The sequence below is a fragment of the Leucoraja erinacea genome, chromosome 14 (assembly GCF_028641065.1).
Source record: "Leucoraja erinacea ecotype New England chromosome 14, Leri_hhj_1, whole genome shotgun sequence".
NCBI lineage: Eukaryota > Metazoa > Chordata > Chondrichthyes > Rajiformes > Rajidae > Leucoraja > Leucoraja erinaceus.
The window spans coordinates 49,641,376-49,658,018 of NC_073390.1; the positions used below are offsets into that span (position 1 = coordinate 49,641,376).

Genomic DNA, 16,643 nt, shown 5'->3' on the forward strand with positions numbered 1-16,643 from the left:
GACTAGTTTGACGTCACATGTTCGCTGGTTGTCGGCGGGAGCAGTCTCCTCAGTCTCCTCAGTCTTTCTGGTCACCGCTAAATTTTCAACATGTTGGAAATTTTTCGGCAACAGTGGGTTTGACGCCAGTGAGCGTAGCTTGATGTGGGCGCTGTCGTAGGTTGTCGCCAGGATGATGTAGGTTGTCGCCTGCAAAAAATCGCCAAGTGTGACAGGCCCATAACTAGCCATCAAAGCCTTTAGGTAAGGTCATTGTATGGTCAGGTTTTCCTGGGCTCTGAGCCCACAAGCACTGCCCAAGGGCCACACTTTCACCTGGTGTGGCCTTGGGTGCAGACTCCCATTGGGATCCCACCTTATCTGTGAGCTTGAGTAGAACTTGAGTGCAGCTCAGGGCTGCTCTGACAGACAATCTGCAAGGCTGTTCTAACAGAGAGGTTTTGTTAGCTACTGAGATCCCATCTCCCACCCACTGTTCCTGGCCCAAGTCAAGTCAAGTCAAGTTTATTTGTCACATACACATACGAGATGTGCCGTGAAATGAAAGTGGCAATGCTCGCGGACTTTTGTGCAAAAGACAAACAACAAAACAACCAAACAAATTATAAACACAATCATAACACACATATTCTTGTACATAATAAATAATGGAAGGAAAAACGTTCAGTAGAGTTGGTCCCTGGTGAGATAGGCGTTTACAGTCCGAATTGCCTCTGGGAAGAAACTCCTTCTCAACCTCTCCGTTCTCACCGCATGGCAACGGAGGCGTTTGCCTGACCGTAGCAGCTGGAACAGTCCGTTGCAGGGGTGGAAGGGGTCTCCCATGATTTTATTTGCTCTGGAGTTGCACCTCCTGTTGTATAGTTCCTGCAGGGGGGGCGAGTGAAGTTCCCATAGTGCCTTCAGCCGAACGCACTACTCTCTGCAGAGCCTTCTTGTCCTTGGCAGAGGACTGTCCACTGTCTGTCAATAGTCAACAGTTTAGTGTCCGATACACAGCATGGAAGCAGACCCTCCCTGCAGCCGACTGAGCCCACGATGACCATTGACCACCCTTTCACACCAGTCCCATGATACACTACTTTCTCAACAACACACTAGTGACAAACTCGCACATCTTTGGCATGCGGGAGGGAACCCGAGCACCCAGAGGAAATTGATGTGGTTATGTGTGAACTCCACATAGACAGCAGCTGAGTTCAGGATCGAACCTGGGTCTACAGCGTTGTGAGGCAGCAGCTCTACCACTGTGGTGGCCTCACTGTGCAGCCCTCATACCTCTCAGGTTCCTGAATAATTGTGAATATCTATGGCAATCGAAAACAATTAAACTAACCAGTTAAATCAAATAAGGGACTCTACTAAATTCTTTCCCCGCAGCTCGGTTTGCCTATTCAATGTACAAGGACTGCTGTACCTGTATGGACCTTTAATGTATAGGAAGGAAATGCAGAGGCTGGTTTATCTGAAGATGGACACAAAATACTGGAATAAACCAGCATCAAGCAGCATATCTGGAGGAAAAGGATGGGTTACATTTTGGGTCTGACCCTTCTTCAGACTGAGAGAAGGGTTATCTGTAAGAGTTTCAAGAAGGGTTCCGACCCGAAACGTTTCCCATTATTTTTCTCCAGAGATGTTCAGAAAATTAATAAAAAATTAATAAACAGTCATCCAAACATGCTGCTGTTCAATATAAAAGCACTGTCCCCTATTAAAATACAGGCACTTCATGGAGCTGTGGTCAGGCAAAATTTGACACCAAGTCAGGGGTTATGGGGACAAGGCAGGAGAATGGGGTTCAGAGGGAGAGATAGATCATGAATAGCAGAGCAGACTCGATGGGCTGAATGCCCTAATTCTGCTCCTATCACTGGGAGGCATGGTAGCGCAGCAGTAGAGTTGCTGCCTTACACGCTTGCAGCGCCGGAGACCCGGGTTCAAACCCGACTATGGATGTTGTCTGTACGGAGTTTGTCCGTTCTCCCCGTGACCGCATGGGTTTTCTCCGAGATCGGTTTCCTCCCACACTCCAAAGACGTACAGGTTTGTACGTTAGTTGGCTTGGTAAATGTCAAAATTGTCCCTAGTGTGTGTAGGATAGGGTTAGTGTACGGGGATCGCTGGACCGTGCAGACTCGTAGAGAAGAAGGACCTGTGTCTGCGCAGTATCTCTAACAAAAAAAACATGTATGAACTTGTGCTGCCTGACCCGTTGAGTTAGGGTCACTGTGTCTATCTTGTGCCAGCTTTACCTTCTCTGTCCCTGTGCTCTGTGTGGATCTCCAGTGAAGCCAGCACTGTTCTAATCTTAATGGCCCTGCCCCACTGTACGAGTTCATTCAAGTGCTCTCCCGAGTTTAAAAAAAAATCAAACGCGTAGAATGAACGTAGCGGGTACGTCGGAGCTCGGGGACGTCTCTTAGCGCTAACGGCAGGTACTCGGGAAGACTCGCTAATGGCAGGTAAGCTCGGGAAGACTCGTGAAGATTTTTCAACATGATGAAAAATGTCCACGAGAGCCCCGAGTACTTACGCGCGGCCATTACCGTAAATATCCGAGTTCGAATCAGGGCAAACTTGGGGACAACTCTTGAATGAACTCGTACAGTGGGACAGGGATTTAAGGCTCCCTTTGGGAATAGCCCAATAATAGGCAAAGCCAAAAGATCTTGAAAGACAGTTGAAAAATTGCCCCGTCTCTTAACCCAAGGCAGTTACATTTAACTTTTTATTTGAAATATACTTCAGTTTTTAGTTTTAGTTTTAGAGATACAGTGCGGAAACAGGCCCTTCGGCCCACCGGGACCGTGCCGACCAGCGATCCCCGCATATTAACAGTATCCCACACCCACTAGGGACAATTTCGACATTTACCAAGCCGATTAACCTACCAACCTGTACGTCTTTGGAGTGTGGGAGGAAACCGAAGATCTCAGAGAAAACCCACGCAGTCACGGGGAGAACGCTGCATTCGCTACAAGGCAACAACTCTACTCTGTGCAACCGTATTCCCATTTTAAAAGTTACTTGCTGTGCCCAGTGTGTTGATGTGGCATTCTCAAAACATAAGGACCCTGCATTATTCATCATAATGTAATATTCATTGCAGAAGGGGTGGCGTGATGAAGATTCCAAAAGACTTTGAAAGTGATGGTAAAAATGTACTTGATAGAAGTCAGCAATTGTAAAATAAGTGGGAGAATTTTTACTATCTTTTTTTAACTGCTGTTACGTAAATGTCACTTTCTTTAGAGCATGTTTCATGTAGTGCAAAGTTACAGGACTTCAGATCAAACTCTGAAGGAAAATGAATGATGAGAAACATTTTGTAACTTATCTATTTCAGATTGTGTTACCTCATCCTATGTGCCTGTTAAACCCTTTGGGGACCCAAATAAGTATGAACCCGCCATAGAAGTTGAAGAGTTTGTGCAAGAATCGGCAAAATATTCCCAGCCTTACACAGTGTACAAAAATCATCTTTATATTTATCCTAAACATTTGAAATATGACGGTCAGAAGTGCTTTGCAAAGGTACGGTACAAATGCAATTATTCTGTTTAGTTTAGAGATACACTGCGAAAACAGGCCCTTCTGCCCACTGAGTCCATGCCAACCGTCAATCCTCGTACATTAACACTATCCTGCACACACAAGGGACAATTCTACCTTTATACCAAGCCAGCTAACCTACAAACCTGTACGTCTTTGGAGTGTGGGAAGAAACTGAAGATCTCGGAGAAAACCCACGCAGGTCACAGGGAGAACGTACAAACTCCATACAGACAGCACCCGTAGTCGGGATCGAACCCGTTCTCCGGCGCTGTAAGCGCTGTAAGGCAGCAACTCTACCGCTGCGCCACCCTAGCAGTTCAGCCATGGGTGACATCAACGTGAGGCTCGAAGGGTCGAATGGCCAGATATAAAACATATTCAGACCCTCATCTCAGTAAATTACAGTGCATCCATGGATTCAGTGATGAATCCAGAGAGAAGCAATGAAGTCAGATACATCTCACCCCAGCCGCTGTGTATTTTATACAGTCACGGAGTTCCCGAACCTATTGATGCATGCACTGCATGAATTATCTGCAGATCTGGCCCATTGCCTTCTAAATCTGCAGAATCCTCAGACGGATGTTGCTAAACTCTACATTGTACAACAATGCGCGTCAGTATCGGAGTTCCCTACCCATTTTGTAAACAGCGATTCCCCAAAAACTGATCAGCAAATGCGAACTGTCGCAGATAATTTTATTACCATGAACGACTTTACCTCCATCCAAGGCTGAATAATTGTTAGATGCAATTCTTTCCTTATGCGTAAATTTCCAAACCATGTTAGATCGATGTAGTTCCACATTGTGTACAGTAATACTTCATTGAATCAGCATTATTGTTTTTTCAGCAGTTGCAAATTCCCGGTGATATCGTGATTCCGTGAACTTTTTATTTTTTAATGTTTCTTTCCACGGGATCTAAATGTTAACCCTGATGACTGGGCTATTTTCCCCATAAGGTCCATGTGTGAGGCGATGTGGGTGGAGGGTGGGTGATGAGGGAAGAAATATGTAGCGGTAGCATATGCTGAATCAGGGGTAGTAGTCACGCTCACTTTATCGGAGTAAACCCAGGAGCATATGAAATATTTAATATCATTTCCATTTCTGCAGGCAAGGAACTTAGCCGTGCGGATAGAGTTCAGGTGTTCGGATAAGGAACATGCCCAACCATTGAAGGTGAACGTCATTAACTATTTGTGATCTGTTGTGTGAAGATGCGACTCTATGATTATGAACCACAGCTTTAGTTGCTGATGTTGCCGACCTCTAGTGTGTACCAACAATAGTTTGATGGTGATGATGATGATGATGCTTTATTGTCACTTGTACCCAGCTAGCTACAGTGAAAATCTTTGTTTTTACACAAAAGAGTCTCCACGAAGACAAAGTTACCAAAAGTTCTCATCCCTCCTTCGCACCTCACTACTGGGTCCCCCTTAATTCTCAACGCCCCCCTCCCCCCCGCTACCCTGGGTCCCTTTAATTATCGACGCCCCCTCCATCCCCACCCTGGGCCCCCCCTTTAAATCTCAACCCCCCCCCCCCCCCCCCCCCCCCCACAAACCCTAGGACCCCCTTTGTTCTCAGGGCAGCTCCACCTCGAGACTCCGACCCTATAGGCTCAGTGCCTCCAAACCAGATAGATGAGTCCATGCCTGGAGCTACCATCCATCACAGCTGCACACTGTGCCCAGAAAGAAAGACCTATAAATAAACTGGAAGAAAAGCACCTTGTATATATATTTATAAAGATTAAGAGGGGAAGCTGTTGAAGAAAGGGGTTTGGAATCGGATCACGTAACGCGTGCCCTACTTGCTGATGATCACGTGAGAGTCACACACGTTGATACTTTGGTCTCTAAGATTTGTTTTGGAACAAGCAAGCATCCCGTCGTATCCGTCGGGAAAAACGGACACAAGGTGTAGTAGTCACTTACCGGGTCAGGAATCATCTCTGGAGAACAGGTGTTGTTTCATGTTGGGAGCCTTCCTCAGACTCAAGAAGAGTCTGATAAAGTGTCTCGACCAGAAACATCATCTGTCTATGTTCTCCAGAGATGCTGCCCAACCCGCTGGGTAACTCCATCGCTCGATATCTCATTGTACCTCATATGTATAGAAAATCACTATCTCATTGTGCAGCAGGCCTAGGGGGTTGAGTTAAGAATGGGTGTGGAATGGCTACAAATGGGCTGGCAACTGCCCTGTGCTTTTAGTTGCCTATATCTGCCAAACAATAATAGCTACTATTGTTAGGCCTGCCATCTTCTGGTTCCGTTTTCCAATAGCCATCTGTCCCTTTAAGGACAACTGGTTATTCTTTCCCAATGTCTGGCACAATTGAGGAATATTTACACCAGTTACAGATGTAACTCACACATTTGAGTTACATCCTCACAACATTTATAAGAATGGCGGGAAATTACAGCAGACATGCCTTGGGCAATGATGCAGTTTCTGAGCTCTCTCCCAATGGTTTTCAATTTCTAACCAGCCAGAGTTCATCTGAGAAATGGATGTGCAGCAGTAGAGAATGGACCCCAATTTCTTTATTGCATAGTTTCACAAGTGCGGAAAGATGACAATATCTCTGATCTGTGGTTCAAATGTTCCCTGGTTATTTTTATTTATTGAGTCATTTCAAGTTTGAAAGGTTACTTGCAGTGAAGAAAGCCATAATGTTAACAACTACGGGACATAAAACTCTAATGGGCCACTTGGGTGGATGATGCTCAGACAATAGTTACTTGGAGATATTTCTCTTTACTTGCAATAAAGGTTTATTAGTTTTCCTTTTTTTTTAAAACAGTGCATTTATGGAAAAGCAGGCGGCTCGGTGTTCACAACAGCAGCACAGACTGCAGTTCTACATCACGTCCAGAACCCAGATTTCAACGATGAGGTAATTTGCTAAATGCTGTGTAAACTTATGCAATTGGCAGCCAAGCAACAGTGGCAGAGGTGACTAAAAAATGTCTTGCATATTCATAAGTTCATAAGTGATAGGAAAGAACCGCAGATGCTGGTTTAAATCGAAGGTAGGCACAAAATGCTGGAGTAACTCAGTGGGATAGGGAGCATCTCTGGAGAGAAGGAATGGGTCTGAAGAAGGGTCTCGACCTGAAATGTCCCCCATTCCTTCTCTCATGAGATGCTGCCTGTCCCGCTGAGTTACTCCAGCATTTTGTGTCTACCTTCATAAATGATAGGATCAGAACCAGGCCATTCGATCCATCAAGTCTACTCCACCATTCAAACATGGCTGATCTATCTTTCCGCATACCTCCTACCTTCTCCCTGACACCCAGACTACTCATATGATCGAGAATTAAAAATATACCTTGCCAGGAAAGGGTCATGAAAGCAGCGCAGTGGAGAGAGCTTGCAGCAACTTTGACCAGGGCCCAAGGCAGTAAATGTGAATCACACACAAGGCCCCACAGGGCCACAGCTAATAGAATGACCGAGAATGATAATGATCCTGTCTTAGGCTCTGATGCCCAATAACTGACTAGCTATGTAACCAAATGGACAGGTTTCTCTGAGCAGCATGGAAGGCCATCATTTTGCAAGCTGTGGTGAAATAAATCGTATCACTAAGGCCCAAACACAAGGCAAAAGCAAGACGTACGATGTAAGGATGGGGTCAACACTTGACAACTCTTTTTTTAAATTTCTAATTTGCAGGTGAAAATTGAACTTCCCACTCAGTTGAACGAGAAACATCACATTCTTTTTTCATTCTATCACATCAGTTGTGACCTTGCTACAAAAGGTGGCTCCAAAAAGAAAGAGGCATTGGAAACGCAAGGTAAAGTATCTAAAAGACATACATGGCTTTCTTTTCTCCGATATGTGCTCCTTTAGTTGTACCCAGGGCTGGCCTTAGGAGGTGCGGGGCCCAATTGGGAACAATTGGTGAGCCTGCTTTGTATCGTATAAAGGATGCCGTTACTCAAAGCAATGCAAAAGGGATTCAACACTCCCGCACATTCAGCAACAGTCCAAGCAACTGCAAACTGCAATATAGTCTTCTCCAGATGAAGATTAGCAGCACTAGCACAGAGCGCGGGGCCCCCTTAGGCGCGGGGCCCAATTGGGAGCAATTGGTCCAATTGGCTTAAGGCCAGCCCTGGTTGTACCACTGTCACTATGAGGTCAGCATCATTCTTTAATAGCATCATTTCTCTTTTAAATTCTTATTAAATATTTCAGATGCATGGCTGCAGGGGTTAATAGTCATTGAAAATATTATCAGCTTAGATTGGAGAGGGATAAAAATGGATGTCTTAGTAAAGATCTTATGGAGCCAGTCTTGGCAAAGCATTGTAATTTCCCAGATTTCAAGAGTTGCTCAATTGTCATGTGTATGGAAATGGAACAAATGAAATTCTTACTTGCAGCAGCGTAATAGATCTGTAAACACATTGTACGTAATAGATGACATGTTAAAACAAACACAGAAGGCTTATAATTAAAAGAAAACTTGCAAAGGAGAACAAAAGAAAAGTCTGAAGTCCGTGATACAACCAAAACGGATTGTAGTTCAGTTTAGTTGGGGTTTGTAGTGTTCAATAGCCTGATGGCTGTCGGGAAGAAGCTGTTCCTGAACCTTGGCGTTACAGTTTTCAAACTGCTATACCTCCTTCCCGATGACAGGAGTGAAATGGCAGCGTGGTCAGGGTCGTGTGGGCCTTTGGTGATACTGGCATCCTTTTCGAGGCAGGGCCTTCTATAAAACCCCTCGATGTTGGGGTGGTCAGTGTGTCTCTCCACATTTTATACCTTTCCAGGAGACCTGTGCATGGAAAGAACATGGAAGCAAAAATGTGACGATTAAAACACTGCGTTAAAGTACTTTGATAAAATATATATATAAAAAGCACGTTACATCCTCTGCTGATACGAAGAGCAACCTTCTGTTTTTTTTCCTTCTTTGTAGTTGGATATGCCTGGCTACCTGTTTTGAAAGACGGTAGACTGGCATCTCATGAGCAGTCCATTCTTGTGGCAGCCAATCTTCCAGCTGGCTATCTCAGTTATCAAAACCTAACACCGGGGAAGGTAAGAACAAGAGAAATGTATCGTTGTAGAACACAGAGTGCCGGAGTAACTCAGTGGGTCAGGCAGCATTTCTGGGTGCCATGGATAGGTGACGTTTTGGCTCAACGCCCTTCCTTAGACTCTGACGGAGGATCCCAACGCAAAACATTGCCTGTCCATGTCCTCCAGAGATGCAGCCTGACCCACTGAGTCACTGCAGCACCATGTTATACTGGATGAAGGAAATGATGACCAAAAGAGGAGGAAAAATGAGCAAGGAGGTCACGCATTTGTGTTGGCTCTTTCCATAGGCAAACGGACCTGATATGAAGTGGGTTGATGGAGGGAAGCCACTCTTCAAAGTCTCTATCCATGTCGTATCTACAATCTATACACAGGTACGGACCAAGGTGTTTTTTTTTAATGTGTGTGCAGCTTCCTCAGTTTAGCTTTGCATAATTGACTGCTCACATAATTGACTGGATCAAAGGAAATTCTTTCAATTTATTTATGTGATTAAGAAGAAAATTGATCGCAGTGGGCCTGGTTGTCCCATCCAGTGCAGTTATGTGAAGCACCAGGGGTATTGGATAGGCAAACCATCCTTGTGGTGGACTGTCCATTTGGGAAAATTAATAATATCTTTATTTGCTTCTTTTTATTAGGAAGAAAGATTAAATAACTACTTCCAGGAGTGCCAAAAAGTGGAGCGTGGAGGGTTGCAGGCCTCGTCTTCAGAATTTGTCCAGAGCATTGAGGTTTGATGATTCAATGTCATGATAGATGTAAATTGTAATAACTGCATAAGAAAGAACATCAAAGGCTGTCTATTTTCATAAGTTCATAAGACTAGTGTGTGTAGGTGGGACAAGTTGGGCCAAAGTGCCTGCTTCCACGTTAGGCCATTCGGCCATCGAATCTGCTACACCATTCGATTGTGGCTGATCTATTCTCCCCACACAATCCCATTCTCCTGCATTCTCCACACAACCTTTGACATCTTTATTAGTCAAGAACCTATCAATCTCCGCTTTCAATATACTCAATGACTTGGCCTCCGCCACTGCCTGAGGCAATGAATTCCACAGACTCACCACTCTCTGGCTAAAGAAATTCCTCCTCAATTGCTTCCTCGGGACATAAAATAACAATTAATACCCTAAATTTGGAAACAGTCGTAAATATTGTTGATTGTAAATAATATCAAATTATTAATTCATGTTAATAAACAGAGATATCTTGCATATGTGAAATACTTAGAAATAAAATGCAGCATTGAAAAGTGATGTTAACGTCTAGACTAAATGTTGAAGAGCAATATTCAAAGTGAGACTTGTGCTTAATTTACTGGGGTTGTTGTAAACTTCAGTATCTGAAAGATTTTGATTCTTAATCTGTTTTTGATAATTTCAGGGTCTTCTTGGCATGGAAAAGATTCACGTGATTGTACATTTCCTTCCTGTCCTTCTCAATCAGCTGCTCTACAGCTTGATACAGACTGAAGATAGTCTACTTGCTACTGCCACCATCAGGTAAGTATATTAAAGCTGCTCGAGGAGGGAAAAAAATCAGCTGTGTAGCTCTCTAAAACACAAGCAAATGAGTTTCAAATGCCTTTGCTTCCATTATGTCAATGCAGAATATATGTACTGTAAACTTAGTTTATTGTGTTGCATTTATTTTTGTAAAGCTTATAATAATGCTTTATTACAATATAGTAGTATACATACAGAGTTACAATATGTGTGTGTATGCGTGTGTATGTTTTTATAGTTACAGGTGCACAACCTTTTATCCGACAGCCTTGGGACCAGACACTTTTCGTAATTTGGAATTTGTCGGTCTTCGGAATGGAGTTTTTTTAGCGTAGATTTTAATGGCTGGCTCAGTGGTAGAGTGCCCGGCTCATATCCGCAAGGTCGCGAGTTTGCGCCTTGATCCCGGCAGTTCCTCGGTCGCGAGTTTGAGTCTTCAGTGTAGTTTTTTTCTTGCAGAATAAATGTCTGTATGAAATGCAGTGTGTTGAATGAGTTCCTGAATTTGTAAATGTGACCGCAGCATTGAATCACCTCCCGCACTCATGTCACCCTAGCGGGGCTACATGCCCTAAGGCGGCCTAAGGCGACATTTTCACACTCTTATATCCGTGTGCAGCAGAGGCGCCAAACGTGAGCTTTGGTGTGCAGACGACATCCTGGAAAAAATGTCTGGTTTCTTCCAGGTAGGCGATATACCCTCCCGCGCAATATACCCTCCACTTCTCTTTTTAGTTCCCCTTTCTTCCAGGACCGACCCGAGGTTCCGCTGTCACCTCTGCGGGCCACCCTCGGTGAACGCTCACTCAACTTTGTCTTGGGATTCCTACTCTCCCGGTCAATGTACCCTCACCTCTTTTATGAATGGGGATTTAGTTCCCCTTTCGTCGAGGACCGACCGGAGGTTCCGCTGTCACCTCTGCGGGCCGCCCTCGGTGAACGTCCTGTCTCCCTGTCCCTGGGATAGCAGGGGGCGATCAAACAGCACAATACCCCCCTCCCCCTCCCTCCCACCCCCAACTCCAGAGGAATCCGCTCCCCGATGGGCCGCTACGGCGACAAGCGGCAGTTCGCCCACAGCCCGAGCCTCAAGAACAAGACGCACCTTGCGCACCATCAGTTTCTGCCCCTCTGGAGTGGGCTGGATTTTCTGGGGCTGTGCTGGAGTTGCTGTGCTGGGATGTTCTCGGGTGCGATTGCTTGCATTCGATGGTGGCTGATCTCTCCCCCCGTCCAATCCCTTTCCTGCATTGTCCCCAACCTTTGACAGGGTCAAGAACCAGCTCGGGCTGTGGGCAATGACTGTCCTCCTTGTCTGCCGTAGCGGCGCATCGGGGGAGCGGCTTCTGGTGGTCCCGATGTCTCCCGCTAGTTTGCAGTTTTCCTCTGGAGTTGGAGCGGGGCTGGGCTGGGCTGCTGCTGGCTGTGGGTCTCTGGGATCTCCGTGCTTGCAGTGGGCCTGGGGGTCGGTTGTGCCCGTGAAATACTTGACGTCTCCGGTGAAAGTGATGTTAACGCCGACGTGAAGATATGCAAAGCCCCCACGCCGGTGCAATGGGGCGGGGAGCTGGAGAGGGGAGGGAAGGGGTCACACACATGGCCGGGAAGCAGAGGGGTGTAGGTGGGGTGAAACTGAAGGGAGCGACAATCTGCAGCTCCCTGCCCGCTGAGTTAAAAAAGTTCCCACGCAAGACTCACGATACACTGTGTATCGTGAGTCTACCGTGGGAACTTTTTTAACTCAGCAGGCAGACAGCAGCATATTGTCAATTATTAACCCTCCCGCGCAATATACCCTCACCTTCTCTTTTATGAATGGGGATTTAGTTCCCCTTTCTTCGAGGACCGACCGGAGGTTCCGCTGTCACCTCTGCGGGCCACCCTCCGTGAACATTTTCAAGGACCTTTTTTCAAGGACTGAAAAAATGTCGCTATTCGGAGGTTTTCGTTATTTGGATCTTCGGATAAAAGGTTGTGCACCTGTACTATGGTTTTATATCTATAACTATAGTAATATAGCAGTATATTGTGATATAGTATGTATATATTATATACGAATATATAATATATTACTATCTAATATATATATATTAATAAAGTAATATAGTACTATATTATAATATAGTATCAGTATATATTATATACTAATATTATAAAATATATAATATTACAGTGTGTGTGTAATATATTTACTTTACTGCAATATTATTGCTATAGTTATTATTATACGACTACTAATTATTTTATTACTGTGTGGGATTTCGGTTAGTCTGTCTCCCCCCCCCCACATTAATTTTGTTCCGAGTGGCAATTGTTGTATTGGGGACATATTTTGTCCCCTGGAGAATAAGGGGTAAGCCATTTAGAACGGAGACGAGGAAAAACGTTTTCACACAGTTGTGAGTCTGTGAAATTCTCTGCCTCAGAGGGCGGTGGTGGCTGGTTCTCTGGATGCTTTCAAGAGGGAGCTAGACAGAGCTCTTAAAGATAGCGGAGTCAAGGAATATAGGGAGAAGGCAGGAATGGGGTACTGATTGTGGATGATCAGCCATGATCACAGTGAATGGCGGTGCTGGATCGAGGGGCCGAATGGCCTACTGCACCTATTGTCTATTGAGAATACGTGGAGACTGCATGTTGGGTTACCTGCTGCTGTGATTGCCTGTGGTTAAAGAAAGGTCAAGAACCCAACTATAGCCCGATTACTATCCACTGCCCAGAGTAAATCAACACCAAAAATTCAGCGTTACACCATCACAATATCTCCAAGGGCCTGTAATCCATGCTATGAATTGTTGGGGAATAGGAGTTCCAGAATTTAATATCCAATTCTATTAATGGTTGGAAAAATGAACCGCGTGTTTATTTCAAATAAAATATTCAGATGCTAGAATTTGGCACCAGATGTTTCTGCAGAATGTAATACTCCTTGGAGGCTTCCCCTGTTTGAGAAGCAATTTGAAGTTGTTCTCAAAATGTGATTTTAAAAGAAGACAAGTATAACATTGGGGAAATGCAGGGAAAGTAGTAGCATTTATTGGACCTACCAAGGTCCTTCCAAGGCTGCAGGAGACAGTTGTCAGATATGTATAATGAGTAAAGAGTTGTGACCATTAGGTTTCTGGATCTTGGGTCTTCATTAAAGTGAGACCTTGTAACCAAGTAGCACTTGAGAAGTACCCCGTTTAGATATCCAGTCTTGAAGAGTCCCAGGGTGTTAGTTCTGAACTGGAACTGAAACTGGAACTGGATCTGGGGCAGCACAATAGTGCAGTGGTAGAGTTGCTGCCTTACAACGCCATAGACCCGGGTTTGATCCTGATTATGTGTGCTATCTGTGCGGAGTTTGAATGTTGACCATGTGGTTTTTCTTCGGGTGCTCTGTTTTCCTCCCGCAATCTAAAGACGTGTGGGTTAGTAGGTTGATTGGCTTCTGTAAATTGCCCCTAGTGTGTAGGATGGGATAGAAACATAGAAAATAGGTGCAGGAGTAGGCCATTCGGCCCTTCGAGCCTGTACCGCCATTCAATATGATCATGGCTGCTCATCCAACTCAGTATCCTGTACCTGCCTTCTCTCCATACCCCCTGATCCCTTTAGCCACAAGGGCCACATCTAACTCCCTCTTAAATATAGCCAATGAACTGGCCTCAACTACCTTCTGTGGCAGAGAATTCCAGAGATTCACCACTCTCTGTGTGAAAAATATTTTTCTCATCTCGGTCCTAAAAGATTTCCCCCTTATCCTTAAACTGTGACCCCTTGTTCTGGACTTCCCCAACATCGGGAACAATCTTCCTGCATCTAGCCTGTCCAACCCCTTAAGAATTTTGTAAGTCTCTATAAGATCCCCCCTCAATCTTCTAAATTCTGGCGAGTACAAGCCAAGTCTATCCAGTCTTTCTTTATATGAAAGTCCTGACATCCCAGGAATCAGTCTGGTGAACTTTCTCTGTACTCCCTCTATGGCGAGAATGTCATAGATCCCTCTATGGATAACATAGAACTGGTGTGCGGGTGACTGATGGTCAGTGTGGGCTCGGTGCCAACGGGTTGTTTCTCGAAACTATAAACTGCTGGTTCAGAATGGACAGCAAAGTGACGCAGCTCATAGAGCTGCTGCCTCACAGCTCCAGAGACCCTGGTTTGATCCTGACCTCGGGTGTGCACTGTGTGGAGTTTGCATGTTCTCCCTGTGACCACACGGGTTTCCTCCAGGTGCTCTGGTTTCCTTCCACATACCAAAGATGTACGGATTTGTAGTCTACGTAGACTCTGTAAATTGCCCCTCGTGTGGATGCAAAGGTGGGATAACATAGAACCAGTGTGAATAGGTGATCAATGGTCTGTGTGGACTCGGTGGGCCGATGAGCCTGTTTCCATGCTGTATCTTTCAATGATTCAATGATTCAGGTAATGGGACTGATTGAGATGTCTAGATTAGGCAAAGCCATATCATATCTCCCAGTTAGAACAGTGAATTGTGGCAATGGAGGTATACCAGATGATTTGGATTAGTTAGGATTTGGGCCAAGAAAGAAGACCTTTAATTGAAAGTAGAGACATTTGATCCAATGCTGATGATTGTGTAGGTGTTCAGTAACAGATACAGACTCGGGTATATAGAAACATAGAAACATAGAAATTAGGTGCAGGAGTAGGCCATTCGGCCCTTCGAGCCTGCACCACCATTCAATATGATCATGGCTGATCATCCAACTCAGTATCCCGTACCTGCCTTCTCTCCATACCCCCTGATCCCCTTAGCCACAAGGGCCACATCTAACTCCCTCTTAAATATAGCCAATGAATGGCCTCAACTACCCTCTGTGGCAGAGAGTTCCAGAGATTCACCACTCTCTGTGTGAAATGATGATGGAGCTTTCCTGGATATTTGAGAAGACATCCATCCTAACATCAAGGCCTGCTCTTGCATTCAAGCTCTGTACAACGTTTGCAGCATGAGATTGATTATGAGGTTCCACTGACTGAGCTCATGGCTGTGTCCAGCATCCTCCATCCAAAGGCACATTTGAATACTCAGGGCAGTGAATCAATTTCACATTCCTTGAAAAATCCATTTACTTTGGACAAGTACATGGACAGGAAAGTACATGGACATTGTGGTGGCACAGTTGCACAGCGGTAAAGTTGCTGCCAAAGACCCAGGTTCGATCCTGACTATGGGTGCTGTCTGTGCGGAGTTTGTATGTTCTCCCTGTGACCATGCCGGTTTCCACCACATCCCAAAGACATGTAGGTTTGTAGGTCAATTGGCTTTGGTAAAATTGTATATTGTCCCTAGCTCTGACTTTGGGCTCTGACTTTGACTCTGACATCGGGGGGAGAGGGAAGTGCAGGGGAGAGATAAGTTTTTTTGCCTTCCATCACAGCGAGGAGGAGATGCGCTGTGATGGATGTCTGTGTAAATTGTGTTGTGTCTTGGGTCTTTTTTTTCTTGTATGTATGACTGCAGAAACAACATTTCACTTGAGTCTCTATGAGGTTCAAGTGACAAATAAATTGTATTGTGTTGTATTGTATTATTGTATTGTAGCGTGTAGGATAATGCTAGTGTCATGGGTGATCACTGGTTAGCGCACATTCGATGGGCCGAAGGGCCTGTTTCCACGATGTGTCTCTAAAGTCTAAAAAGTCAAAAGTCAGTCAAAAGTTTTGCGGGATATGGGCCAAGCATAGGCAGTTGGGACTAGCATCTTAGTCAGCATGGGTAAGTTGGGCCGAAAGGCCTATTTCCATGCTAAATCACTGTACGATGCTATGACATCCTGTCAATAATTTTACTCTCCCACTCAAGTGTAAAAACACACGAGCTTCATGTTTGAACCTCAAACCCATTTTTCGTTGTGAAAGTTGAACACTTTCGATTGTTATTTACCAACACTTTTGCTCGAGGGTTTACAGGCATTTATTTTAGAATTGAGTTTTGAAGTTCATGTTTGTGGCAGAATGAAAAACAGACTGGGGGATTTTATTAATAAACATTTGGCTTGTCACCGAAATAAAACACCAATGCCTTAAGTAGCAATATGAGGACTAATCCATTTTCAGCTCGTTCAGCTTGTTTTATTTATGACAGATGTAATATTGAAATAGGTTGACAGGATCATCTGGACACAAACGCCTCAAAGTCAAATGTACAATACCTCGCTGTGCACTAAAACATTCATTTTCTTTTTCTAAGAGCTATTGTTGACATTGTTGCCAAGTGCCAGGAAGAACACTTAGACAATTATCTCCGCTCGTACGCTAAGGTACAGTACAAAGAATAACAAAGTAATGCTCGTTATTGTAGGGTTTTTCATTACCTTACTCAAAATGTGTATAGAAATATTAATTTATACATCGTCATTAAACTTGCTTTAAAATCAAGTGATTCCCTGGGGTCGGATAGGTCCATGGAAGGGAAGCTGGAAATCACATTAGCAGCTGTCAAGTGTGGCTGTGGCTCTTTAAAAATAAATGATTGTGTCTTGGA

At 44.6% G+C, this 16,643-nt stretch overlaps 1 protein-coding gene across 2 annotated transcripts in view; it reads left to right on the top strand.

Annotated features, from left to right (window-relative positions):
- The window catches only part of dock10 (dedicator of cytokinesis 10), a 249,531-nt gene that overhangs the window by 176,834 nt on the left and 56,054 nt on the right, over positions 1 to 16,643 (top strand). For both annotated transcript variants that reach the window (XM_055646386.1, XM_055646387.1), the window contains exons 17-25: positions 3,350 to 3,537; positions 4,677 to 4,742; positions 6,376 to 6,468; positions 7,254 to 7,377; positions 8,509 to 8,630; positions 8,921 to 9,007; positions 9,275 to 9,367; positions 10,023 to 10,141; positions 16,350 to 16,419. In XM_055646386.1, the coding sequence (XP_055502361.1) occupies positions 3,350 to 3,537; positions 4,677 to 4,742; positions 6,376 to 6,468; positions 7,254 to 7,377; positions 8,509 to 8,630; positions 8,921 to 9,007; positions 9,275 to 9,367; positions 10,023 to 10,141; positions 16,350 to 16,419 (962 nt within the window). The remainder of the gene's footprint in view (positions 1 to 3,349; positions 3,538 to 4,676; positions 4,743 to 6,375; positions 6,469 to 7,253; positions 7,378 to 8,508; positions 8,631 to 8,920; positions 9,008 to 9,274; positions 9,368 to 10,022; positions 10,142 to 16,349; positions 16,420 to 16,643) is intronic.